The sequence below is a fragment of the Myxocyprinus asiaticus genome, chromosome 35 (genome assembly GCF_019703515.2).
Source record: "Myxocyprinus asiaticus isolate MX2 ecotype Aquarium Trade chromosome 35, UBuf_Myxa_2, whole genome shotgun sequence".
Lineage (NCBI taxonomy): Eukaryota > Metazoa > Chordata > Actinopteri > Cypriniformes > Catostomidae > Myxocyprinus > Myxocyprinus asiaticus.
The window spans coordinates 13,017,700-13,036,743 of NC_059378.1; the positions used below are offsets into that span (position 1 = coordinate 13,017,700).

The 19,044-nt window shown below is 37.8% G+C and overlaps 1 protein-coding gene across 2 annotated transcripts in view; it reads right to left on the bottom strand.

Annotated features, from left to right (window-relative positions):
- LOC127426002 (prickle-like protein 2) overlaps positions 1–19,044 on the bottom strand; it is a 138,894-nt gene that overhangs the window by 12,701 nt on the left and 107,149 nt on the right. Inside the window, exons 1-2 of one of the 2 annotated variants that reach the window (XM_051672408.1) lie at positions 16,308–16,720; positions 2,015–2,198 (exon numbers count right to left, since the gene is read on the bottom strand). In XM_051672408.1, coding sequence (XP_051528368.1) covers positions 2,015–2,146 — 132 coding nt within the window. In that variant the 5' untranslated portion in view covers positions 2,147–2,198; positions 16,308–16,720. Of the gene's footprint in view, positions 1–2,014; positions 2,199–16,307; positions 16,721–19,044 lie in introns of those variants that run through there. The other variant, XM_051672407.1, reaches the window with a different exon arrangement.

Consider the following 19,044-nt stretch of genomic DNA (forward strand, 5'->3'; position numbering starts at 1 on the left):
TAACACTCACCAATCACATGTCTCTTGCCCAAATATGGATGACTTTTTACACCGATCTGAACCCAATCCGATTGGTTTAGTGTTCCATGATGCTACATAATTTCCAATAATGTCAGCTGATCCAGGAAAGGTAACCTGTTTTCAGCCAGATTGCAAGATGCCAGACAGCTAGATGCTGTGTGTGCATTGTGCACATTGTGCTTAGTGTTAATTATCTAATGATCTCTGCATCCGATTACCTTGTGTGTGGGCTCGTTTGAAAGATAATCGCCTCCTCCAAGTAATAGTATGTGATATTTTATGTTCTGTTTAATTGTCCTTAAGTTATAAGTGAAAACACGGCATACAAGCAACACCTGTTCACATGAAATGTCAAAGACATGTACTTAGCTATTTCTCGCTTAATTTTTGTCTGTGAATAAAACAAATAGGCTGGTTGCACTCTACTCTTTGAGAGCTTTCCAATAACATATGACACATGGCTATTTGATGAGATTGGTGTTTTTGCTGATTGCTATAATTTGTACAATGCACATTTTTCCATCAATTATCAAAACAGAACACTTCTGATTTGTCTGCAATTTCAAAGTACTTGTTCAGTTTTGGTCAAAATGCCTGCAAGCATTGGAATGTAGACCTTCTAAGCTTTCAAACGATACCTATTTTGTGTTGGTCAAGACTGTAGTTGTTAATATTTTGACTAATTTTTTTCTCCTTGCTGGCCCATCTGAGCATGAAGAGTTATGAATTTAAAGTCGCAACTTTTCCAAAAGGTAAATTCTAAATCTAACACAGCAAGCTAATTAAAAGCACCGCCACTAAATTAAGATAATTATTCTTATAGTTTATTCAAACTCATTAAACGACTAGTGTGTTGAACAAATAGTAGACCATCATGACCCATCTCTAACTAAAACAGATTTACTCGCACCAAATCAGATCTCAAATCTACTAAAATGCAGAGCAGAAAAGATATCATTTTTAATTATAAATGTGAATGGCCTAATTTCCACTATGTGTAAGTAAAGCTAATTTGTCATGGCTTGAGGTAATCACTGACTCTGGGTGAAACTGCAGACACCAGCTTTCAAAGCATAGACTGAGGCATAATTAATGGCTTGCTAATAACATGCATGGACACAGAGTTCTTGTATCCCAGCAACTTCCTCCCATCCATCTGCCTGAACACTGCAAAACTGTTCATATTGACTTAAACCAGAGCATCTACAAACTGAGGACTCTTGGAATGCAGCCTGGAGAAACATTTATCAGTATAATGTAGAATATCTGAGATATAATTCTACAATATACTGGCTACCATAATTTCTATCATAGCAAGGTCTATACTGTCTGTATAATAACAAGTGATGATAAATAGGCTCAGCCCAGAGTAATAAATTCTATCATCTTTCCTAGATACCTTTTAGGCTAATTTAGGCAGTTAGATGCAAATTAATAAATGGTAAATGATCAAACACAATGTATGACCTCCAGTGACCCGGGTTGGCCAACACCCATTGCAAATGGTGTAGGAGGTTTATTGCTTATTGACCCGCTTTGCTATAGCGACTTTCAGGTCATAGAGAAAATGAAACTCACGTTTATAAATTATTTCACTGGCCCATAAAGAGCTCTATACACACCAGTTCCTTATAACCAAGATACACAAACCCTCTGAAGCCGAGCATTGCTATAGTAACAAAACTTAAGGCAGGATTGAGGAATCATAAAGACACATTCTTCTAAAGAGTATTTGAATTCAGAACATTTAAAAAACTGTTTCATGCAGCAAGCATCAATTATTATTTAAACATGACAATAAAAGAAACAACTGTGAAATCCTTCTTTAGAATGGAGAAATGCTGAAGAAAACAAACAACAAAAAACACCTTGAACCAGCCTAAGCTGGTTTGCTGGTCTTCCAGACTAGTTTTAGGCATTTTTCATCCATCCATCCATCTATCAAAACATGGGTCAGATTTGAGTACATAGCAGTGAATAACCTATGTGTTACCTGTTCAGGTTTGAGTCCGGGTGGCACCCAGGCGTACTCCTCAAGAGCGCAGCCCGAGTCATCGTCAGATGTCGAGTTCCTCTGGAAGTCGTACATCAGCTTGGTCACCGTCTTCTCCATCTCCAGTGGCATGGCTGTCACAACATGCTCCTCACGAGGGCACTTACAGTGGAGACAGATCTTCCTAAATGAAAAAAAAAAAAAAAAAAAGTCTGTTGAAGTAAAACAGCTCTTTTTAAAAGGTGAAGTGTGTAATTTCTACACCATTAGTAACACCAAAAAGAACTACAAAAATAAAAGGTTTTCCATATTTCAATGGTTGGACAAACAGACATTACCACCCCAAACTCACATCATTGTAGTCAGCGTTGCTATGTCAAGCCAGTCGAGATGCTCAAACAAACAGAACTTTGTTTTGATAGTGCAATAGAGCCACAGCGTAGACACTTTTTGTTCCTATGTATTTTCAATATATATTTTCCGTTAACAGTAGCATTTATTTTGGCTTGATTAGTTTAGTAAAGACTATTTGACCCTTGAACAGACCCTCATCTATCTTCCATTATAATGGGTTTTTTTAAAGATTCAAATAGGACAAATTAATGTTGCAAAAAGAGACCCAAGCATCCCCTTCATCCTGATTAATCTAAGGCTACATTCACACCGCAGCTGAATGTGACCCAAATCTGATTTTCTGCTCAAATCTGTTTTGTTTTTTTGTAAGGCTGTTCACATGAAACTTTAAATGTAGTCCATATCAGATACTAGTCTGAACAGCTGATGCTCCTAAACTGACCCACATGTATAACACTACCAGAGCATGCGTATAACAAATAGTCATGTTCATCATTACAATATGAATAATGTATAATATTTTTAACATACATAGTTATAATTTTACATACATTATAATGTATATAGCTAATTATTGTAATTAGCTGTTTTTTTAAGCAGATAGGACACAATGACAATATATCTCTAATATGTAAGCAAGCGATGGAGAAAGACCATCTTGATGGATGAAGTATTTTTAAATTTTTAAATGGTGGAGTTGTATTATCATTGAAGCTCAAGAGTGTAATATTACTTAAGTGAAAAACACCATAAAATCGAAGGACAGCAGGAAAAAACAGCATTTCATATGCTTAAAGGTGAAGCCAGTAACTTCTGCGCTACCAGTGGCACCAAACGGAATTGCAAAAGTAAAGTAGGTTTTCAAACAACCTTTGGTAACACCTTAGACTCATCACGCCCTTTCCCACTCCGATTCCCTATGAACAAATAAGCCATTCTAAATAAAAGGTGATAAATGTTTAACATCGTATTGAACAAGACCACTATATTGGCGGGAGGCGGCGGTGTATTAGCAATTTGTGCGCCGACCTCGTTATTGGTGCTCTCGTTTGCCAGAGCGATCTCATCATTGGTGTTGTGTGTGTGTCCTCCACCTTGTAAATGCAATGCCAATGTTCACTCTGGTTTTACTCTGTTCTGTCTCTTAGCAAGTCTTCGAATTTTGGCTTTAACATCTGTAGACGAAGCTAAATATATTTTCTTCTGTACACGTCTGCCATGGATGTTCATATTCCCCTGGCTGAAAAGCTACTTCAAGTAGCCACAGCCCAAACTCACGCTATAGGCTGAGCTAGAAAGTGATGGGTGGAGCGGAGCGGGCCGCTCAAAATATAAATATCAATGTATTGATATTGCTTGAGAAGCTTAGTGTTTACTTTTGGGGGCGGTAAACCCACAAATTGCTTACTTTTAGTTGTCAAATGAACAATAAACTGGGATAGAACTTTATGTAAAAAAAAAAGGTACATATTTCACCTTTAAGGTAAGAAGAGTTGTTCTCTATAACTATTTTAGACTTTCATTGACTTGCTTGCATTTGCATTTTGATACAATTTAAGAAATACAGAATTAAATAGAAACACTCACATCCTGCACTACCATTAAGCGCCGCAGCAACCCTCACTGCTTCTGTGTATCTTCATACACATAAGCTCTACCAGAGTAGACCGATTCCAAACCAAATGATTCATTTCAGCCGGTTCTTTTGAATCTACAGCGCGAGATATAACACACGACAGAGTACTCCGATTCCCAAAAAAAGTATTGCTTTGAGCTGGTTCTTTTTAGTGAATCAACAACTACAGCACTACCAGTGTTGCCCAGTTACCAAATGAACAACTCTGAGCTGGCTCTTTTTAGTGAATCAAAGAATCAGTTGGGGCTGACTGAATTAATTGACTCACTCCAAATAAACCAAGAACTGTTACTGTGTTGTGTTCTTCAGGCTCAGGAGACTCATGAGAGTTACTTACTGGTTGTTCATATGACAACACGTAGTTTAAAATACAAATTTAGTTTTGTTGTAATAAAGAAATAATCTGAAAAATAATTCTATCTGGCAATAAAATGTTTCATAAATAAATAAATAAAACAATACAATTCTTTAAAAGGTGCAATATGTAACAATTTTCATGTAATATTCGCCTTTTTTTTTTTTTTTTTTTTGCCAATGTGTGAACGGCTTGTAACGCAACTTTAAAAAAAAATGAGCCCTTCCCGGACTTCCTAGGTTGCCTATTAAAGCCTGTAGACTGATTTTCATGCGAAGGGAGCGGGTCGCTTTTGCCGGGAAAATCCAAAGGATGTGACGTTTTTGCGTGCTCCCGAGAGCCTTGCCTAGGACAGTAATAACTTCTCTTCCGCTATTCAACAGCGACAACAAACTGCAACACTAGGTAACGTTATCTTAGAGATGGAATCCAGCAAATGTCCGGCTCCCAGCACAACACAGACTCCTACACAAACTCAGATTAAGCCAAAAAAAAAAACAAACAAAAAAAAAAAAAAAAAACACATTTATCTACTGAATCCCGTTTGGCTAAGCGGGAATCTGATCGTGGTCGAGCAAAAACTAGAGTGAACATCGGCACGGCATTTGATTCCTGGAGGGGCCTTCGTTCGGTTTTGGGGATCAAAATCGACCCTGAACATGCGTTCTTCTTATTGGGCAGGTAAGCTTACATAACTGCAAATCATGTGAAATATATTGCCATAAGGATTGATCTGTGTAATTTTAGCTAACTTGATCTTGCCTGCTAACGCTGACGAATTACAAGCTACCTTGCTTCGTAACTTTCAAATAATTGCAACGATCTTCTCTTTAAGTCAGGTATACAGGGTAAATTTAACAAATATGCTGGTTTCTTATTCGTAGTACAACATATGATATACAAAACATACAATAGTGCAACATAACTGCAGTGCAACAGTAAACTGCCTGGTATAGTTCGGTAGTATGTACAGTTGCAGTCTAAATTATTCAACCCCCCCAAGACAGTAAGGATTTACAAAGGTAAGCTTTTCTGATGACCCAGAACGTGACATTCAAAATCATAGTGTGAATATATAACCTAATATTTGTAAATAGCAGGATTTTTTAAAAATACAGCCATGTCATAATTATTCAACCCCTATAGCATGTAGCTGTTTCTTAAATATGTAAGGCTACACAAGTAATTGTTTTAAAACAAAATTAACAAAATCAATCTGCAATGGCACTTATTTAAGTTTTAAAATTTAAGTTTAGTGTTGTAAGCAAAAATGTATTTCTATGCAAAAAAATGCAATTAAAAATAAGCTCTCTCAAAAGCTAAGAGGAGATTATTTCATTACACAAGAAAGGTCATGGCTAAAAGTACATTTCCAAGGCACTTCAATTTCCAATAGACAAAGTTGGAAGCACCATTCATAAATTGTTTTAAATATGGTACAACAGCAACCTTCTTGGTTTGTGGAAGAAAGCAAAACTTCACCAAAAGGGAAGAGAAGTTTTTAGGAAAGACCTGTGGAGTCCTGGATGAAGGTTTTATAGACGTATGACACTAAACTGAAAATGAGTTTTAGACCCATGGGTCAGCAGTACGTCTGGAGTAAGATGACAAGGTGATGACAAGAACGACACCATCCCCACAGTCAAGCATGGATGTGGGTCAGTCCTGTTATGGGGGTGTTTTGCGGCTGCAGGAAACGGCTATCCTGACTATGTGACTGACACCATGGATTCTTTCAGGTATCAGGCCATTTTGGCATGAAAAATGTGATGGCTTCAGTGTGTAAATTGAAGCTCGGTGATCACTGGACTTTCCAGCAAGAAAACAACACCAAGGATACATACAAGCTGTCCAAAATCTGGTTCAGGGATTGGTCGTGGAATGTGCTTAAATGGTCCTTTCAATCCATCATTAAAATCCCATTGCAAACCTTTGTTAGGATTTCAAGGAAGCAGTGGCAGCACAGAAACCAACGAATGTCAATGAGCTGGAAGCTTTTGCTCATGAGAAATGTCTAAAAATTCTAATAGAGATGTGTCCGAAGCCTGAGAACACTTACCTGAAACATTTATTTGCTGTTATTAAGGATAAAGGATGCTCAACAAATGATTGACTTTGGGGGTTGAATATTTTTGACATGACATTTGTGGAGAGAATTAGTTTTCTTTTTTTTTTTAATTTGGGTAAACTGAAATCTTTGTTCTCAAAATCACTCAAATGTGTATTAAAAACTTACTTTGTTTACTGAGGTTATAGTTTGTTTTAATTCACACCACCAGAATGTATTGCTGGTCAGGGGGGTTGACTAATTTTGATTGCAACTGTAGCTGTGTGTGTGTATCAGTATGCTATGTTAGCTGATAAGTAGTTTTAGTTTAGTCTCAAAGTTTGTAGTAAAACAATCATAACTGTGTAATTTTAATTATGCTACCTCATCTGTCAGCATGATGCCGGTGAATCACATTCAGCCTCTTTGTACGTTACGTCATTGTTTTGGTCGATGCTCACTCGCTTGCGTCCCTATGGAGTGTGCACGAGCGCGAGCACTAGCAACAGGTAGCTGGCTGCAGTTCACTTAATGGCCACAGGTGTCATTAATAACAAGGGTTTCTGAATCTTACATACTGCATCTTTAAAAAAGCGGTTTAATTTTAAACATGCTTACAGAATTGTTTATTTGTCCCTCATGTCTGTGAAATCCAATTGTAAAATGCAATAAAAAAATATATATAAATATATAGCTGCAAGCAACAATTATTGGGATTCAAGCTGCTTAGGGCCTATAAGCGCATACGAATAATCATGAAATGCAAAAATGTACAACTGGTTAACAATAGACAAGTACTGTTAATTAGAACGATCCTGCTAGCATAGCAGGTGTTAGACTGTTAAAGACATATCAGAGTAATATTATACTGTAAATGATGCTGCAATGCTCACATTTCCATTACAGGTGCTTATAGAAAGTACAAATGTAGCATGATTAGAACAAGTGTCTTTACATAACACTTGTTTAACAAACATTTGCATTATAGAACCTTTGCCTCACAGAGGGAAATTTTTTAATAAAAGTCAAGGTGTAGTGCTAGCCTAGGACGAGTTCGAAAAAGAAGGGTTTTCAATCAAATCAAAATGGTAAAAAAAAAGTTGTGGAAATGGAAATTCATGTAACCAAATGATTTAGAGGATGGATTCACAGAAATACAAAAAAAAAAAAAAAAAAAAAAGATTTTTTTTTTATCATATATGGTTCTGGAGTTAATTCAACTGCTTTGAGCACAGCTGCACAATTAGGATTTTCTTAAGTTATAGCGCCCCCTAGCTTCAAAAACTCATCTATGTGTACAAAGTTTTGTTAAGTTTGAAAATTGTGCTCACGAGATAATTAGTCATTGTAAGCCACGCCCCAAAATATATTTGCTTATATCTTTGGAACGATTCGACGAATCAAAATCTTTTGATAACTTTGTCAGGAGGGTCTGTAGATTACATATGCCAAGTTTTGTGTGAAATGGGGAAACACAGACTAGGATGAGTTCAAAAAAGTAGATTTTTCACAACAAAAAAAATATACATTATAAAAAGTTCTTGCGGGAATGGAAATCCATGTGACCATATCATTGGTGGCCACTCAGAGAAGCTACAAATTTTACTGTAGCCTATACAGTTCCGGGGTTATGAGAAAAAAAAATGCAAATTAGCTAAATTATACCACCACCGTGTGGTTAGAAGGTGCTGAAATTTGATTGGCCATTGGCAGCTATTTTTGTTTATTTGTTGAATCGATTTTTTAAAAATGTTACCATTTGAACCAAAGATGATGCATATTTAATTTGACTTAATTTGATTTAACTTTGTCACTCAAAAGGCTGCAATGTTATGACAGTTTTTTTGTGCCCCCTAAGGGTGGAATTGTACGAAACTTTTCTGACATCTTCTAAATGTCCTGCTGACCGTGTGTACCAAGTTTGGTTACGTTTGGAGATTGCGTTGAGTAGATATTGATCAATTACTCAAACCACATTATATCGAAGGAATTTTATCGTTAATATCTTCGGAACTATTTCATGTATAAAAGATATGTCAGGGCAGTCTACAGATGATGTATACCAAATTTCATGCCGATCAGACAAACGGTCTAGGAGGAGTTTGAAAAAGTATGTTTTTCAAACAATTCAAAATGGCGGAAAACAATTATAAGTGGAATCGGAGATATAAAATGTAGATTCTAGCCCTTATGGTTGTAGAGATATGAACACAAATGCAAAGGTGCTTATTATAGCACCAACTAGTGTCTGATGGATGTGTGTGTGGATGCCCGAGAAGTTGGGGGGATTTGGATCCATCCTGCCAAGTTTGGGATCTGTATGACTTACGGTCTCAGATGCCCAGACACTTTAAACGCAGAAAAATAAGAAGAATACGAAAATTGGAACAAATACAATAGGGTTCCAGCACCTTCGGTGCTTGGACCCCTAAAAATCCTGAAAATAAAATAAGGGCAACATTACATTACAATCTTTGTCTTGTTTTTAAATGTTATTAATAAAAAAAAAAAAAAAAATGCATTAACGCAGAAGTAGTGATGATCGACACACTGGTTTTTGCAGTCTTTTTCAGATGTTTCCCCTGTGACTTGCCCATCAACTTTGGGCACTTGACTCACCTGCTCTCAAGCACTGCTCCAATACAGGATACATTTTTAAATGCGTAACACACCGATCAGCCACAACATTTAAACCACCTGCCTAATATTGTGTAGGTCCCTCTCGTGCCGCCAAAACAGCACCAAACCACACCTCAGAATAGGCAATCTCACAACAATTGTACAGAGCGGATACTGAATGACCGTAGACTTTGTCAGCTCAAACCAGTCTGGCCATTTTCTGTTGACCTCTCTCATCAACAAGGCATTTTTGTCCACAGAACTGCCGCTCACTGGATGTTTTTTGTTTTTGGCACCATTCATAGTAAATTCTAGAGACTGTTGTGTGTGAAAATCCCAGGAGATCAGCAGTTACAGAAATACTCAAACCAGCCCAACTGGCAACAGTCATCCATGTGATTATCTAATCAGCCAATCATGTGGCTGCAGTGCAGTGCATAAAATCAAGCAGATACAGGTCAGGAGCTTCAGATAATGTTCACATCAACCATCAGAATGGGGAAAAAAATTTGATCTCAGTTATATGGACCGTGGCATGATTGTTGGTGCCAGTTGGGCTGGTTTAAGTATTTCTGTAACTGCTGATCTCCTGGGATTTTCACGCACAACAGTCTCTAGAATTTACCCAGAATGGTGCCAAAAACCAAAAACATCCAGTGACCGGCAGTTTTGTGGACAAAAATGCCTTGATGAGAGAGGTCAACAGAAAATGGCCAGACTGGTTCAAACTGACTAAGTCTATGGTAACTCAGATAACCGCACTGTACAATTGTGGTGAGAAGAATAGCATCTCAGAATGCTATTCGGAGATGCGGGTTGGCGCTGTTTTGGTGGCACGAGGGGGACCTACATAATATTAGGCAGGTTGTTTTAATGTTGTGGCTGATTGGTGTAAGATCAATAATTCTTCTCTGAGGTGGTTATGTCAGACTTTTTAGTAATATTTCCATGTCTTCAAATGAAAGTGCAATAAAACTTGACAAAATTAGTAACACTCTTCTTTTTGTTACATAAAAGGATTAGTGCATTCAAAAATGAAAATTGTCTTTGTTTATTCACCCTCATGTACGACTTTCTTCCGTGGAACATGAAAATTTGTGAATATAGGCGCTGCGTTTTTTTCATACAATGAAAGTAAATGGTGACTGAGGCTGCCAGTCCCTAACATTCTGCCTAACATCTTTTGAGTTCCACGGAAGAGTGTCATATGGGTTTGAAACTACATGAGGGCAAGTAAATTATTTTTTTGTTTGGATGAACTAATAAAGAATCTTATTCTGCTTTACCAAGCATTTGAAGTTTTTTAAACAACACAAAAAATGACTCAAAAGCAAGTCTGTTTGCTAAAGTATTATTTATAAATTATTAAAAACATGTGAAACTCAGTAGCTTGTAAAATATAAATTGTTGTGCATTTTACTACAAAAGACAATTGTGGGTACATTTTACACACACAGGTATAGAACATGACAGCTGGAGCTCTGGCATTTTGTTTGAGTTCATTGTGTGTTGTCATGTCAAAGTTCTGGGACGGATGCCTCTGGTTAGTTGACAGGTGAGCCTGTACACCTCAAGTTACTATTCAACCTCTTAGTAAACTCTTTCCTCTTCTAGCTTTTCTCTCTTTATTCTTCCACTTTCTCTCTTAATTCTTCCACTTTGTCAGTCAACATGCCCACATTTGGTTACAACCCAGAGCACCCTTAGATTCCAACAAAAACGCTCAACACATCCAATGATTCATGATACGATGAAACACTCTACCAGTCAAACATGCTGCGTCTGGTTAGTATCCAGGCAAGCAGACACAGGCCTCAAAATCTGCCAAAACCACACTGAGCACGCCAGCCAGTTGGTCAGATTAACTACCTCTTAGACCGAGGAAGAGAAAACAAGCCGCCCACTTAGAGCCAATCCCATTAGCACCTCAGAGGCCTGACAGGCTGCAAGGTGTCAAAGACACAAACTGGCCACTAACACACTGATTGACGGACTTTACACTTTGGCCAAAATGGCTAGATGGCTAACTTCTGGATATGTTTAATCTATGAAATCATTTACATCAGTGTTTTTTCTTCAGGACCCGTATAATACATTGTATATCAAGTGCAAACCAACAAAGAACCAAAATAATATACCCTACAAAAAGTAAAATCATCTATTGAAATTTAATTATTAATTTATGGCAATTTATTAATATTAGCATGAAAAACATTTGAAACACTAAACAAGCACATGATTCTCTTGGTTCAGTTTAAGTCATCAGCAATACTGTGTCAAGGCTCTTTTAGCTTTTGAATATGAAGAGTGATTCATGGTATTTCTTCTGCAAGCTACGATTGTCTTGCATAGAACACAATAGTTCACTTATAAATATTTAAGACGCAGGCAACAAAAACAACCTATAAATGGATGAAGTGCTTTAAAACCTGCATGAGGTGGACCCCAAGTAGTTTAAAAAGCAGCACTTCATCAAAACTAAAGACTCGAAGCCCAAGTCGAAGGCTCTGTAAGGTTTCTGTGGGAGGTAACTGTCTAGCAGGCTAAGGCCTATATATAGGTTATGCAGCTGGCCTCTGCAGTTTCAACACCCTTAAGCAAGGGCAATTCACCTGCATTACTTGAGGATGGCAACTTCACAACACACAGGAAAAAGTTATCTGCTCTCTCTGCAGAGCAAATCAGCCAGAAAATACAAGCGTGGGGGTAAAAAAAGAATCAGTACTGCAATCTTATACAACTTTGGGAACTGTAGTCTTTATCAGTACACTGGAACTTGTCAAAATTACTAATGCATGCATGAGTATCTGGAAAAGATGGACCTATTTAGTTGCATACGGGTCTTAAGATGACTTTGTAAAGGAATCTGCCGAGATGCTGGTCTGATCCAGATAAATGAACTGGACAAAAATTAGGTCACAGGAACTCTGGCCTATCTCTCTCTTAACCAAAGAGGACAGATTATTGAATGCATTTCTAAATGCTTCCTTCCATGTTCCACTATGCTTCGCACATGACTGAAATTTCCAGGTTCAACACCGCTCTACGGTCCGTCGATAATGTTCTTTCCCAACCATCTTAATGTGATTTGAATTAAAAGAGATGCCGGTTCACCGCTATGCATATTGATTTCATTACAAATGTCATGCTAAGACCGAGTCAATGTGATCTACAAGACTCCAGCACTGAAAGCCTTTAGTAAGGATTTGTCCAACACAGCAAATGTGGAAGACTGGGAATGTAATCTAGGGATGACACAGAAGGTTGTTATGCCCCTGAGGCATCTAAACGGAACGTGGTCCATGTGATTTATGATCTGATCGGACAATTGCTCATTGTGGGTTAATCATCGGATTTTTAAATTGTTCAGACAACAGATGTGGACTTATTGTTAGCTTGAGGGAAACTTATGCCCTTAAAAACCAGGCCTGTGCTACCATCAGACAATTTCATCTAATTCTCTTTAACAATTGCCAATGGCCTAGACATAGTGGCATTGTCATCTTGAATACGATTTCCATATTTACCAAAAGTGAGGAACCAGGTCTAATATGGCTTTTCCAAAAAATGTGTCTCTCCAATGAAGCTCCCAGACTTTTCTATGACATCACTTCAGACAAATTAGGCTAAACAATCTCTTTAAAAAAGGCAACACACAGTCGAGTGCTAGTGAGAGACAGTTCTCCATTTACTCTCACTATATGTACATGAAATGAGTTTCCCCACATTAAAAAATAGAAATATAAAAATTGTAAAGACTAGGAAAGCAAACATGCCAATTGTGTTTGTGTGTAAGAGATAGAGAGCTAAGTGAACCTGTCAATTTATATATATTTCACAACAAAATCTGCTTTCTGGCTGGAATGCTCTGAAGTCAAATTCATTGGCATCTGTACTTCTGCTTATTGGGGCACTGACTGCATTTGAGCTTAAAGGAATAGTTTACCCCAAAATGAAAATTCTCTGATTATTTACTCATGCCATCCCAGATGTGTGACTGTCTTTCTTCTGCAGAACACAAACCAACCATCTGTAGGTCCATTCATTGCAAGTGAATGATGACCAAAATTTTGAAGCTCCAAAAAGCACATAAATATGCATAAAGGTTAACCATATGACTCCAGTGCAGGGGTGGTTCTAGGGTTAGTGGATGTTCAGGATTTAGCCTAGACAACTGTGGATACATAGGGGCCATCCTTCGATGAAATATTGGAATATAATTAACTACAATTAAAATGTTACATCTGTGAAATGTCAATTATATAGTAAACATTTAAATGTTACAGAAACTAAAACGTCCCACAGCGCTACAGACTGCGACTAAAATGTTCGCAAATGCAACCAAAAATGAATTGCAACAATATAAAATCTAGTCGCCATTGGCGACAATCGGGATGTGTGCTTTCATATGCGGTTTCGTCAGATATCTTGTGAGTTATTGAGTGCATCTTTAGAGTACCAGTGTGTCTTGTGCCGCTTTTCACCCTTTCTGTTGATGATATGAGCTCACTGACTGCACGCAACAACAAACAGCACGAGCCATGATGCCCAAATCGTGAACAAATGACTCTTTTTAACTGGATCTTTATAATGCATCACCCAACAAGAGCTCGTTTGAACTCAGGAGCTCAGGTTAGCAGTTTGAATTCGAGTCAATTTCTCAGCGAATCAGCCGTCAGTAAGTTCACAACTGGGAGTGCAGACATTTCAAAATAGTAGTCCCATGTGTATTTCGGGCTTGTTTATAATTAAAAGTCCCATGTTATGTACCAAATCTTTTTTTTTTTCCTGGTTATTATTATTTGGGATTGGAGCAGCAAAATAAACTGCATCTGGGATTTCATTCAATTTGCACTCTGTAGTCACAGCAAAGATATATAGATATATATATATATATATATATGTGTGATGCGAGATCCAGCTTATGATACTTAGGACCACTGAGGGACTCATACACAACTATTACACAAGGTGCAAACATTTACTGATACTCAAGAAGGCAACACACTACTATATGCATACTACCTGTTATGTAGATTCGGAAGGGCAGCACACACACACACACACACACACATCTTTCATCTCTTATATTTGTATAAATTTTGAAAGGGGTGTGAAAACTTATGAGACAAAAGGGGAATGCAAATTTGTGCACCCAACTATACAGTATATATATTAAACACCCAATTAATGAGCTATCAGCTCTTTTCTTTGGCTTTCTATCTTTTGAACAACAATCTAAATCAAGCAATTCTGTGATGTGGCAACTAAAACAGCCATTTGACTCCTAACTGTTTCAGTTTAGGAGCCAATGGCTCCTTAATAATTTGTTTAGTCTGAAACACTGTCCCACTAACTTTTGTCTCAGCTTAAAATATGCACCATGATCAGAAATTGCATGCTTTTATCACTATGTACTGTAAATGTGATAAAATTTAAAAATACTATATTGTCCCTTTCAGCTTTCCATAATTTGATGCACATTGTGTACAACTGATAGTTTTGGAGCCTATTTTTGATTCACCAGGTGTTTTAAGTTAGTTTAGAATATAGCAGGCAATGGGCTAAAATAGGTGGTTATAAGAAACATTAGTAGCTAGATTTGCCAAAGTCTGCGAGGTTTGTGGCATCATGTCTTAATAAAAAGTTTTGCAAAAAAGCGAATGTCCTAGCTTGTGACTTAAAGTTTGCAAATTCTTTGAGCACATCTGTATAGACTAGCTGGGTATCACCTGGCACCTCACGATACAATACGTACTGCAATACACCTCACAAATCGATATAGTGCGAACCATCACGTTATCATAATTTGATTCGACTACAAATAAATCCCAATTCATTTGGGTATATTTCAGTTATATACTGATGTCTGATGAAGGGCATGTTGCTCGAAATCATGTGTTTGTCTCTTGGTGGGCTCATTAAATTGATTTGGAAATAACAGTGTGTCAACTTTGTTTACATGACATGAATACACAAATATCTTAATATAAAATTTCAATACATGGATCTCAAGCTCGATTACACTTCCTAGTGCTCTGCGCATGCGTCAAGCATTAGAAAAGTGTAATAGAGCTTGAAATCATGATCGTGCCTAGAGACTGCAATGGCAAGATGTACAGTGAAAAAGGAGTTAGATTTTGGTCTGTTCTCACCCATTACTAATTAATTAGATCCCTTTTAAGAAGATGTGGATTAAACCAATGAAGTCATATGGATTAGGCTACTTTTATGCTGCCTATATATGCTTTTTGGAGCTTCAAAAGGCCTGATCACCATTCACTTGCCGTATATAGACCAACAGAGCTGAGATACTCTTCTAAAAAAAAATCTTTTTGTTCTGCAGAAGAAAGGAAGTCATACACATGAGATGACAGGAGGGTGGGAAAATGATGAGAGAATTTACATTTTCGGATGAACTATCCCTTTAAAGAACACAGAAAGAAAGGCACGAGTAATTGAAACAAGACAACCCTCTGTACTCATGATCTAGAACTGTATGAACTTTGACAGATACATAAGAGGCCGTTGAAATCGGGCTGTTTTTAACTATTATTCTGTGTAAACATGTACTAGACGGAAGTCTTTTACTTTTACCCACGCGTTCGGAATGAACGGCCCCTAGATCAATTTTCCAAAGAAAATCAGTTTAATGGAAGTCGCTTCAAATGGACGGGGGTACAGGAGGAAACGATATTGATTTAATTCAAATAGTATATATATATATATATATACCTGCAAACAGGCGCGCGAGGCGCCCGACAGGTAAAAACCAAGAACGTTAACCAAAGCGCGAGAGTACATAGGGCGAAAAGAAACCCCTCTACGGATTCAAAGCCAGCTGCTGGAGTGTCTCTTTCCCTCTCGGGCATTAATTCTCCACTTTGTCCGTTCGTATGTTAATCCAACAAAATAAAGACTTCTTCCGACTAACAGGGACAGGTCAACTACAGATGGCTCAAATAGAGCGCGATAGACAACAGAAGTCTGACGACGGCACGCGCAAGCTGTATGCAGTCATATTAAAGAAAACTCAAAACTATGCATATTATGAAAGGTAAGACCCATAAAGACCGTTTCAATTCAGTATGAAAGTATATTTCTCAGTGGAAAACTCTATGCATGTTTGATTTACAAAATTAAGTTTGATACTCTATGAATCACCTTCCTCTGAATACCTCAACCACATCATGCATCAAGGGAGCGAAGGGAAATTCAAAACGCAAAATACAAACTATTTACCTAATTAAAGTAACAGAGTCAAGAACAGCCGAACGCTTACCTTTTACCCTGCACGAAGATGAGAGAGTTTGATGTTGTCCGATGCGAAATGATCAAAGCACGCTTCGCGCATCTCCAGGGTTTCCGTAAGGGGGGAAAAACCTGAACAGTTCGGGCACTTTCACTTTTTTACAAACAAACGCTCGGCTCGAAGCGATTCAATCCGCACGTCTTTGTGAAAAACAACTACTGCAAACAAATCTGCCGGCCAGCCGTAGTTCGTGCAAGGGGTTCCAAGAAAGACATGCCTCAAGCTCTGGTGTTTCTGTAATAATGGGGGAAACACGAAGCGTCCCCGCACATCTAGTGCAGTTCTCCGCGTTAGTTACACCAGCCGGATTCAGGACATTATATTAAAAAAGGCGTAAAGCTATTAACAGCCTGCGCCAAGCGTCAATAACAAGCGCAGTGAACCGTGGCTTGGACTCGACTGCCTCGCTTTTCGCACTGCCCACCCGAGCTTGTGAATGGTAATGAGCGTCTATGATGTCAGCAAGTCAACCTACCTAAATTAGTTTAATTAGCGACGTGAATAGCTGGTGTTGTTGGAATCATTTACATGCAAAACAGTCCCTTTCCCTCCAACTGTAGACTCCAGGCATTAGCCTACATGAAATTTACCAAGCAAAAAGTAACTGAGCAGCGAAAAGAACACTATTTATATGTAAATAATGTAGCAGCACACCTTCAGAAGATTTATCATATTTATAAATTGTATGTGATGCACTAAAATGATTTTATACACTCTCTCGGCAGTTTTGAGATAATTTACATTTAAGTCAGAAGTTTACATACACCTTAGCCAAATACATTTTAACTCAGTTTTTCACAATTCCTGACATTTAATCATAGAAAACTTTCCTTGTATTAGGTCAATTAAGATCACTACTTTATTTTTAAAAGTGTGAGATGTCAGAATAATAGTAGAGAGAATGATTTATTTCAGCTTTTATTTCTTTCATCACATTCCCAGTGGGTCAGAAGTTTACTTACACTTTGTTAGTATTTGGTAGCATTGCCTTTAAATTGTTTAACTTGGATCACATGTTTTGGGTAGCCTTCCACAAGCTTCTCACAATAAGTTGCTGGAATTTTGGCCCATTCCTCCAGACAGAACTGGTGTAACCGAGTCAGTTTTGTAGGCCTCCTTGCTCACACATGCTTTTTCAGTTCTGCCCACAAATCTATCGTTTTGAGGTCAGGGCTTTGTGATGGCCACTCCAATACCTTGACTTTGTTGTCCTGAAGACATTTTGCCACAATTTTGGAGGTGGAAGACCCATTTGCGACAAGCTTTAACTTCCTGGCTGATGCCTTGAAATGTTGCTTCAATAGATCCACATAATTTTCCTTCCTCATGATGCCATATATTTTGTGAAGTGCACCAGTCCCTCCTGCAGCAAAGCACCCTCACAAAATGATGATGCCACCCCCATGCTTCACAGTTGGGATGGTGTTCTTCGGCTTGCAAGCCTCACCCTTTTTCATCCAAACATAACGATGGTCATTATGGCCAATCAGTTCAATTTTTGTTTCATCAGACCAGAGGACATTTCTCCAAAAAGTAAGATATTTGTCCCCATGTGCACTTGCAAACTGTAATCTGGCTTTTTTATGGCCGTTTTGGAGCAGTGACTTCTTCCTTGTGGAGCAGCCTTTCAGGTTAAGTTGATTTAGGACTTGTTTTACTGTGGATATAGATACTTATCTACCGGTTTCCTCCAGCATCTTCACACAGTCCTTTTCTGTTGTTCTGGGATTGATTTGCACTTTTCGCACCAAACTATGTTCATCTCTATGAGACAGAATGCATCTCCTTCATGAGCAGTATGATAAGTGTGTGGTCCCATGGTGTTTATACTTGCATACTATTGTTTGTACAGATGAACGTGGTACCTTCAGGTGTTTGGAAATTGCTCCAAAGGATGAACCAAACTTGTGGCGGTCCACAATTTTTTTTATTTTTTTTCCCTGAAGTCTTGGCTGATTACTTTTGATGTTCCCATGATGTCAAGCAAAGAAGCACTGAGTTTAAAGGTAGGCCTTAAAATACATCCACAGGTACACCTCCAATTGACTCCAATTAGCCTATCAGAAGCTAATTGGCTAATTGCCTAAAGGCTTTACATCATTTTCTGGAATTTTCCAAGCTGCTTAAAGGCACATATAACTTAGTGTATGTAAACTTCTGACCCACTGGAATTGTGGTATAGTCAATTAAAAGTGAAACATTCTGTCTGTAAACAATTGTTGGGAAAATTACTTGTGTCATGCACAAAGTAGATGTCCTAATTGACTTGCCAAAACTATAGTTTGCTAATATGAAATTTGTGGAGAGGTTGGAAAATTTGTTTTAATGACTTCAACCTAAGTGCATGTAAACTTCTGACTTCAAATGTATAGGACACTCATTTGAAGCTAATGTTATTATGTTATGAGCCTTAAAAGGAATATTCCAGGTTCATTACAAGTTAAGCTCAATTAAAAGTATTTATGGCATAATGTTGATCACTACTAAAATAAATTTTTACTCATCCCTGCTTTTCTTTAAAAAAAAAAAAAAGGCAAAAATCGAGGTTACAATGAGGCACTTGCAATGTAAGTGAATGGGGCCAATTCTTTGGAGGGTTTAAAGGCAGAAATGTTAAGCTTATAATTTCATAAAAGCACCAACATTTATTCTTCTGTTATTTAAAGCTGTAAAGTTGTTTAAATGGCTGTTTTTGCGGTTGTTTTAG